Genomic DNA, 10,271 nt, shown 5'->3' on the forward strand with positions numbered 1-10,271 from the left:
TAAAACACTTAAGAACGTATGTTTCAGCGCCGGGCTCGGGAACAGAAGTTCTCGGGATTCGGGACAGATCGCTCCCACGTGCGCTCTCCACCCTGCCGGGCTGATGTGGAGGATCAAAAACCCAAAAATTAAACCACTGCGTTGCTTAGTAATAATTGTAGCTTTCATCGGGGCAGAGCCTTTCTCACTTTATCCTTTAAAATTGTTCAGATCATTGACCGACGTAGCCCAATGTTTTTCCAATGACTGATGGCGTTTCACCCCTTTCCGATCGCTTTATTATTTCCACTTTATTTTCAATCGTGATTATTTACGTGAACAGAAACACTGCGCATTCAGAGCTCTGGCACCAGGTCCTAATGTCCACCGCAGTGAGACAGGTTTAAATAAGGTCTGGAGTTCCACTGGGTCCTAAGGTCCAACGGATTGAAACAGGTTGAATAAGGGACTTGAGCATCCGTGAACTTTGGTATCCGCGAGGGGTCCCAGAACCAATCCCCCGTGAATAAGGAGGGCCAAATGTATGACCTGGCTTTTGTGCAGTATTAGTGTTGAGGCCAAAAAGTTCTTCAGTCTCATCTGACCACAAGACGTTCTGCTACATCTTTACAGTATCTTCCAAGTGACACTTTGCAAAGTTTTGACAGGCAAGGGTCTGCATTTTATATAAGCCAGGGCTTCTTCGCTCTTCCATAAATATCCTTTTTGTGCAAGTACTTTGAGATTGTAGAGCCATGAACTTCATCTCCAGTTGCAGCCACTGATTTCTGCAGCTCACTCAGAGTGACCGTTGGCGCCACAGTAGCCTATCCTTCAAGTGCCATTCTTCTCCAGCAACTAAGTTCGCAGGGGCAGCCTCTGAACTAGGTAGTGTGGCTGTGGGGTTTTTTTCACTGTTTCATGATGGGCTACACTAAGTGCCTTTGAGATGGTCTAGTACCCTTCCACAGATTTGTGCTTTTCTTTTATCATTTCCTTAACTTTTCCTGAATGCTCTTTTGCCATAATTTTGGTTTGGTCTGTTGAAAATCTACCATACTGTTTGGATCTTACAGAAAAGAAGGGGTGCTTACAGTATTCTTATGGTTTAATTGAAAGCAGGTGATCCTTCTATTTTCTAGATCAACAAATTTGGTAAGTTCGTAAGGTAATAATTGAACTTGAGGAAAGTTAACAGTCATGACAAAGGCAATGAATACTTATTCAGCCTCAATTGTGGTTTTTAATTTTAGTGAAATGTTGACAGGGTTTGGAATTTTTCTTTTGATTTGACATGAAGCACAATGTTTTGTAGTTTAGCTCTAAAATCCTACTTCAATACATTTTAAATTTAGAAAATGACAGTAAAATGTAAAAATAGTTTTGGAGGCTGATACTTTTCAAGGTACTGTATTTAGGTAGAATTCAGGTGCACCCACTTTGATGGGACTATACTACAAAACAACCCCCCCCCCCCACCCCTCCAAACAATAGCCACTGGGACATTGAGAGATAAATATGTGATTAACAAAAGGGATAAAAGCAGCAGGGTGTTTTAGTGGGTGGCTTCACCTTTCCTTATATAGTCTGGGACCTCCTTAGAGGCATAGATGGTGCAGAATTTGTTAGGTGCATTCAGGAGGGTTTCTTGAATCAATATGTAGACAGTCTAACATGTGGAGGGGCCACACAAGACCTAGTATTAGATAACAAGCCTGGCCAGATTACTGACCTTTTAGTGGGAGAATAGTGAGGGAACACTGATCATAACTCTCAAAGTTTTAAGATAGCAATAGATAAAGTATGGATCTTGCAGAGAGCATTAAATTGAAGCAGGACAAATTACAATCTCTATTCGACAGGAGCTAGAGAATGTTAACTGGGAACTGCTGTTCATGGGCAGGTCCACATTTGATGTGGAGAATATTTAAAGGCCAACTGCACAGAGTACAGGACAGGCATATTCCAGTAAGAAGTAAAGACAAGAACGGCCGATGGGACAAATTTAGTCAAAGTATGTTAGATTTAGGAAGCTAAAAATCAGAGCCCTCGAGGATTATACAGAAGCCAGGAAAGAAATCAAGAAGGGAATTCGAGAAGCCAGAAGGGACCATAAAAAGTCCTTGGCAAGTAGAATTCTGCATGTACATCAAGAGCAAGAGGATAATTAAGAAGGTAATAGGACGGGTCAAGGAGGGAACATATGCTTTGAGGTGGAAGATGTAGATGAGGTATTAAGTGAATACCTTGCATCAGTATTTACCAAGAAGGATAGCAAGGACAGGGAGCTTAGTGTAGAGTGTGCTAATTAAGCAAAGGCTTTTTGAGATAGTGTTTTGGATCTCAGAAAGAACATTAAGGTCCCCAGGGCTGATGGGATATACCTCAGGTTACTGAGAGAGGCAAGGGATGATATTTCCAGGGCGTTGACCAATATCTTTATGCCCTTCTTAGCCACAAGGGAAGTCCCAGAGGAAATGCGAGTCAAAAATGTTGAAAACTATAAAACGGTGAGTCTCATCTCACTGGTAGGGAAGTTACTAGAGAGGATTCTTAGGGATAAGATTTAGGAAATATTTTGGGAAAACATAGCCTAAATAGGTACAGTCAACGTAGCTTTGTGTTGGGCAAGTTGTGCCTTACTTGATTGAGGTTTTTTTTGACAAGGTGATAAAGGGGATGAAGAATGAGCTCTGGACTTTGTCCCGTGAATTTTAGTTAGGTATTCTGACAAAGTCCCTTAAGTAAAACTCATCCAGAAGACTAAGCTAGATGAGATCCAGAATCGGGATTCAGAATTGATTTCCCCATGAAAGATGGTGGTCTGGGACGAGTGTTCTGTAGGCATTTGCACTTGAACCACCACTGTTTGTGACATATAAATGATCTGGATGAAAACACAGATAGGTGGGTTACTAAGTTTATGGAAGATATGAAGATTGGTGGTATTCTAGATAGCACAGAAGACTGGCAAACGATACAACAGGATATACAGTACTGTGCAAAAGTCTTGGGCACCCTAGGCTTTTAAAATAAATTTTTTGTTAGTTGTTTATTTTTGTCTTGTGCATTAGTATCAGTAGAAAAGAACAAATTTTAGATTTCCAAACATTCATTTTCCAAAAATTAAATGTTAGAGAAACTTCTGTATTTCATTAACGAAAGTAACATTAAGTAAAAGACAACTTTTCAAATAAAGACTTGATTACCTTGTAGGTATTCAGCCCAGTGCGTGATTAAACAAAGATAACAAACAGATCAATGATATTATGAATTGAATGAACTAAAATGATTAACTGAAGTAGAAGTGAGTGTAGAAAGAATCAAACTGGGTGAAGGACACACAAAATAAAAGGTGAGGGTGTAGCAGATGTGATAGTTTAAACTTCAAATCATCAATTCTTACAAGATGGCAAGAGTGGGCATAGCAACAAGACACAAGGTGGTCATCCCGCACCAGCAGGGTCTCTCCCAAACAGAAATTTTGCTGCAGACAGGACTTTCAAGATATGCTGTCCAAATTCTTCTGAAGAAAGCACAAATAAACAGGTAAGGTCGAGGACCAGAAACCAAGTGGATGGCCATGGAAACCGAATGTAGCAGACGAAAGATATATCAAACTGACATCCCTTTTAACTCGAAAGCTGTCTAGCGCTGCTATCAGTTCTGAAGTCACAGAAACTAATGGAACCCAAGTACATCCCTCTAAAGCCTGGAGAAGTCAGATGTGGTCTTCATGGAAGAGTTGTTGCCAAAAAGCCATTCCTCCAAAGTGGAAACAAAGCCAAGAGACTTACCTACACACAAAAACACAGGACTGGGGTGCTCAACAATGGCAGCAAGTGCTCTGGACTGGTGAGGCAAAATTTGAAATTTCCGGCTCAAACAGGAGGTACTTTGTCCACAGAAGAGCTGGAGAACGCAACATGGATGAGTGTCTGCAGCCAACAGTGAAGCATGGAGGTGGTTCTCTGCAGGTCTGGGGCTGCATTACTGCAAGTGGAGTTTGTGGTCTAGTCAGAATTAACGGAATCCTAAATGTTGAGAAGTACAAGCAGATTCTCATCCATCACGTAATACCATCAGGGAGGCATCTGATCGATCCCAACTTCATTCTGCAACAGGACAATGACCACAAACACATGGCTAAGGTCAGAAAGAACTAGCTTCAGTGAAAAGAACAAGGAGATCTGCATCAAATAGGATGGCCTCCACAGAGCATTGATCTCAACATCACCCAGGCTGTCTGGGATTACCAGGAGAGACAGAACCAAGTGAGACAGCCAAAGTCTGTAGAACTGTGGCAAATTCTCCAAGACGTTTGGAACAACCTACCGGCCAATTTTCTTATAAAACTGCATGGCAGCGTACCTAAGAGAACTGATGCAGTTTTAAAGGCAAAGGGTGGTCACACCAAATATCGATTTGATTTAGTGCTTTATTTTAAATGTTTGCTGCTGTTTGAGTTTTTTTATATTTAGCTTTTAATTTCATTATTTTTGAAAGCATCTTCACTTTACAGTATTTTACATGTGCCTAAGGGTTTTGCACAGTCCTATACATAAGTGACAATGGCATTTAAACCAGCCAGATGTGAAATGTTGCATTTTGGGATCAAATGTAAAGGGACAGCATACTGTTAAATGTCAAGACCTTTAATGGTGTTGATGTGCAGAGGGATCTTGAGGTCCAGATCAACAGCTTCCTGAAAGCAGCTACACAGGTTGCTAGGGTAGCAAAGAAGGCATATGGCATACCTGCAGTTATTAGTCAAGGAACCAAATTCAAGAGTCAGGAAGTTATGTTGCAGCTTTAGAAATCTCTAGTTAAACTACATCTGCAGCATTGCATTCAGTTATGGTTACCCCATTATAGGAAGGAAGGAGGATGCACAATAAGTTTACCAGGATGCTGCCTAGATTAGAAGGCAAGTTTTTAAGGAGAGGTTTATCCAAGGAGAGATTCCCCCCTCTGGAGTGGTGTAGACTGGAGGAAGATCTAATAGAGGCTTAAAAGATCATAAAAGGAATAGACTTGGCAGCTATTATCTTTTCTCTGGGTTGAAATACCTCATATCCAAGGGCATGCATTTAGAGTGAGAGAGGCAAGCTCAAAGGAGATGTGCAGGGCAAGTATTTTTTTACCCAAAGAATGGCATATACCTGGGATGTGCCGCCAGAGGTGACGTTAAAGGCAAATATGACATAGATGTTCAAGAGACTCTTAGATAGGCAGGGAATGGAAGAATATGGATGTTGTGTAGGTAGAACGGAATAGTTTGGTTGAGGATTTGATTACTAATTTAATTGGTTCAGCACAACACTGTGAGCAGAAGAGCCTGCTCCCTTGCAGTATCGTTTTATATTGTCATTGTCAGGGCAACCCGCATATTCACATTCTAGGAAAAATCTGAAGATTACAGTCTTGTTGCTTCATTCAAATTCTATAGCTTTGAGAAACTGTCATCTTATCATGCAAATTCAGCATGACTTCATGGAGAAAATGTGTCTGACAAATTAGAAACAAGAGAAAATCTGCAGATGCTAGAAAATTCCGAGCAACACACACAAAGTGCTAGAGGAACTCAACATGCCAGGCAGCATCTATGGAAAAACAGTACAGTCAACGCTTCGGCCAGAAACATCAACTGTAGTTTTCTGCTTAGATGCTGCCTGGCCTGCTGAATTCCTCCTGGATTTTTTGTGTGTTGTTCTGAGAAATTAGAGTGCTTTTTGACAGTCTCCAGTAGAGTAGACAAAAGAGAACCAGTGGCTGAATTTGGATTTGAATTTGCAGAAGGATGACAAAGAACCTCAGAAAAGATTAAGTCATAAGGGCCTGAGGTATTCAGGGTAACATTGGCAAGGACAGAGGATGTCTAACATGCAGGAAGCAGCAGTTAGATATAAGGGGCGTCATTTTCAGGGTGGTAACCTGTAACCAATGAAACCTCAAGCTGGGACACAGCCGTTTACCAAATGTATTAATGACTTGGAAAAAACAATCTACCAAATTTGTAGATGATACCAAAATGAGTGAGTAGGTATTACCATGTGTGAGTGAACAAAGAAAAAGTTGGCAAATTAAATATAAATGTTAGAATTTATGAAGTTGTTCATTTTGCAAGGAAGCATAATAAAACATTATTTAAATGAAGAAGACTATAAAACGATGTGGCACAATGGTAATTGAGATCTTTTGCACAGCACACAAGCACATGGGCTAATTTCTATCAGTCCAGTTGAGAATAAAAATAGGAAAGACTTACTGCAACTAGAAAGACCATATCTAGAGTACCATGGAAATTTTTGGTTCCCCATTTTAGGGGAAGGTTAATGTGCATGATCTTAGTGTGGAGAGGCTGTAGGAGGAAACATCACACAGGTTGGCACTATAATCAGAGTTTAGAAAACTGAGTGCCTATCTCTATGAAACCTAGAGGCTAGATAGGGAAAATGCTGAGAGGATGTTTCCTTCTTGAATTGGCTGTGCAACCTCCCTCATTTTGAGAGATGATCAGACTACCTATCAGCTCTATATTATTTGTGGTGATATAGATTATTTGATGCTGATCATTTAATAAATTTGGCATTTTGATTTTTTATTCTTCCAATGTGATCTTTCTTGAGCCACCCACTGGCACCAGCCAATCAATACACACCCTGGCTGCCTTCTGCTATACACTGTACATCTTGTTTTATTCAGGTTGTGGGTGTCACAAGCATCAATATTAACCATCCATCCTTGGCGAAGCTGGAAAAAACTTGGGCCATTTTGTCTTGTACTTATTTTCTCCATGGTTCAGAGAGAAGCGTAGGATATGCTATCAAACTAAACACGGAGCACTGCAGATTTGATGTCTAAGCAGACAAACCAACAAAATAAAACATCACCTATAAAGCCAATGCTGGTAAGCATCAGTCCATTGTTTCCGGAACCCGGCATTAAATCAGGGGGCTGCAAATTAAGAGAATAGCAAGAAACATTCAAGAGAAAAAGGATGAGGGGGAACGTGAAAAAGGTGCACTACAGACGAAAAGACTGGGTGTTCAACATTGCCTTTCAACTTACGCGTCAACAAAGGTTCTCCCTCTTTGAGGAAGAATTTGAATGACAGTCAGCCCGGGAAAACGCTCAAGCAGGACATCACCATCATCATCACACTAACCCTTAACTTAGTCATCCCCTGATTAGAGTGTCAATGATTTCAAGTAGAACTTTCTGATGAAATTGCAATCACAATGCATAAGTTGAAGTACTAGCAACAGAATAATTGTAAGACGGGGGAGGGTAAAGTGGGCGCTAACTCACTGCCGGGTTTGGTGAGGGTCACCACACTGAAAACTAGGGTAGCCTGTGGATGCTCCCAGCCCGGAATGGAAGTTATGGACTCGCCTCGTTGCGCTGTCGGCCCCGCTGCCCGTCCACTGCACGCTGGCCATTCCGTCCCGCGGCTGTCACTCAGCCGCGCAGCCTTCGCTGCCGTCCGCCAAACAAGAGCGAGGCTGCCTTCCCGCGCCTTCCGGCCTCGGAGTCCGGACCTGCGCCCGAATCCCAGCACCAACGAACAGGCGCCTCAGCCAAGAGAGGCCGCAGATTCCGGGCCTCCGGCAACAGCGACCACTAAAGGCCCAGAGGATGGCCGCGGAGCGCCGAAGTGTGCAGAGGCGGGGGTGAGGTGAATTGATAGATAGATAGATAGATAGATACTTTATTCATCCCCATGGGGAAATTCAACTTTTTTTTCCAATTGTCCCATACACTTGTTGTAGCAAAACTAATTACATACAATACTTAACTCAGTAAAAAAAAATATGATATGCATCTAAATCACTATCTCAAAAAGCATTAATAATAGCTTTTAAAAAGTTCTTAAGTCCTGGCGGTTGAATTGTAAAGCCTAATGGCATTGGGGAGTATTGACCTCTTCATCCTGTCTGAGGAGCATTGCATCGATAGTAACCTGTCGCTGAAACTGCTTCTCTGTCTCTGGATGGTGCTATGTAGAGGATGTTCAGAGTTTTCCATAATTGACCGTAGCCTACTCAGCGCCCTTCGCTCAGCTACCGATGTTAAACTCTCCAGTACTTTGCCCACGACAGAGCCCGCCTTCCTTACCAGCTTATTAAGACGTGAGGCGTCCCTCTTCTTAATGCTTCCTCCCCAACACGCCACCACAAAGAAGAGGGCGCTCTCCACAACTGACCTATAGAACATCTTCAGCATCTCACTACAGACATTGAATGACGCCAACCTTCTAAGGAAGTACAGTCGACTCTGTGCCTACCTGCACAAGGCATCTGTGTTGGCAGTCCAGTCTAGCTTCTCGTCTAACTGTACTCCCAGATACTTGTAGGTCTTAACCTGCTCCACACATTCTCCATTAATGATCACTGGCTCCATATGAGGCCTAGATCTCAAGTTCAAGAAGTTTAATTCAGAATCAGGTTTAATATCACCGGCATATGGCGTGAAATTTGTTAACTTTATGGCAGCAGTACAATAAAATACATGTAAATAAAAACAAAGAAAAAAGAACTAAATTACAGTAAGTAAAACCAAGAATGAAAGCTGAAACATTATACCTGATATCACTAATACAGTCCAGTCTTTCTCGTGATCATTGGTTGCAAAAAGCCATCATCAGGCGCGTGAACTTGTTGCCAATAAAAGTCCTGACGAAGGGTCTCCTCCCAAAACGTTGACAGGGCTTCTCCTTATAGATGCTGCCTGGCCTGCTGCGTTCCACCAGCATTTTGTGTGTGTTGCCAATATAAGTGGTCATCTCAGAAAAGGGATCTCAGGCCAAATCAAGACACTGATAGTTCATCAAAATTGTTTAATGCCATTTCCTTGATTGGATAATCCTAGAAAATGTAGTGGATACTACTCAGTCCATCACAGGTAAAGCCCACCCCACCCTTGAGCACATCTACACAGAGTGTTTTCACAGGAAAGCAGCATCAATCATTAGGGACTCCCACCACCATGATCATAAACGAGAGAAAATCTGCAGATCCTGGAAATCCAAGCAACACACACAAAATGCAGGAGGAACTCAGCAGGCCAGACAGCAACAGGGATCAGCAGGAAGGGTCCTGCTGAAAGGTCTCGGCCCAAAAAGTCAACTGTACTCTTTTCCACAGATGTTGCCTGCGCTGCTGAGTTCCTCCAATATCTTGTGTGTGTGTTGCCACCCAGATCAAGCTCTTTTCTTACTACTGCCATCAAGAAGGTGGTACAGGAGCCTCAGGACTCACACCAACAGGATTTGGAGCAGTTGTTACCCCTCAACCATCAGGCTCTTGAACCAAAGGGAATAACATCACTCAACTTCATTTGTCCCATCACTTAAATGCTCCCACAATCGACTCACTTACAAGGACTCTTCATCTCATGTTCTTGATGCTTACTCCTTATTTACTTACATTACTATTAATGTGAGAACTGTGCAGATGCTGAAAAACCAAAGCAAAACACAAAATGCTGTGGAACTCAGCAGATTAGGTAGCATCTATGGAAATGAATAGACATTTGAGACCCTTCTTCAGGGCTGGAAAGGAAGGGGAAGATTTCGGAATTTTAAAAAGTGGGGGGGAGGGGAAGGAGGCTAGCTGGAAGGTGATAGGTGAAGCCAGTTGGGTGGGAAAGGACAAGGGGCTGGAGAAGAAGGTGAGTGGACATTGGAGAAAGGGAAGGAGGAAGGGACCCAAAGGGAAGTGATAGACTGGTGAGAAGTGAAAGGTCAGATAGAGGAGGGGGTGTAGAATTTGTCTACCTGAAGGAGAAATCAATATTCATGCCATCAGATTGGAGATACCCAGCTGGAATTTAAAGTGTTGCTCCTCCATCTTGAGGGTGGCCTCATCTTGCCAAAAGAGGATGCCATGGACCAACATGTCGGAACAGGAATGGGAATTGGAAATAAGATGTTTGGCCACTGGGAAGTCCCTCTTGTAGTGGATGGAGAGGAGGTGCTGGACGAAGTGGTCCCATAATTTACGATGGGTCTCACCAATGTACAAAGTAGAAGAGACTGCATCGGGAGACTGGACACAATAGACGACCCCAGCAGATTTGTAGGTAAAGTGTTGCCTTCCCCTGAAGGACTCCTTGGGACCCTGAGTGAAGGTGAGGGAGGAGGTATATGGGCGGGTGTAGCACTTAAGCCAATCGCAGGGTTATGTGCTGGGAGGGAGATTAGTGGGGAGGAACAAATGGACAAGGGAATCATAGAGGGAGTGATCCCTGTGGAAAGCAGAGTGGGAGGAGGTAAGGATATGTTTAGTGGT

The 10,271-nt window shown here is 42.7% G+C and overlaps 1 protein-coding gene across 3 annotated transcripts in view; it reads right to left on the reverse strand.

Moving 5' to 3' along the window:
- casp8ap2 (caspase 8 associated protein 2) overlaps positions 1 to 7,547 on the reverse strand; it is a 40,362-nt gene extending 32,815 nt beyond the window's left edge. Inside the window, exon 1 of one of the 3 annotated variants that reach the window (XM_073056370.1) lies at positions 7,375 to 7,547. In XM_073056370.1, the coding sequence (XP_072912471.1) occupies positions 7,375 to 7,421 (47 nt within the window). In that variant the 5' untranslated portion in view covers positions 7,422 to 7,547. Of the gene's footprint in view, positions 1 to 3,776; positions 3,842 to 7,290; positions 7,346 to 7,374 lie in introns of those variants that run through there. The other 2 variants (XM_073056374.1, XM_073056373.1) reach the window with 2 other exon arrangements.
- Positions 7,548 to 10,271: the final 2,724 nt, after the last annotated feature.

The sequence above is a fragment of the Hemitrygon akajei genome, chromosome 9 (assembly GCF_048418815.1).
Source record: "Hemitrygon akajei chromosome 9, sHemAka1.3, whole genome shotgun sequence".
In the NCBI taxonomy this organism is placed as follows: Eukaryota; Metazoa; Chordata; class Chondrichthyes; order Myliobatiformes; family Dasyatidae; genus Hemitrygon; species Hemitrygon akajei.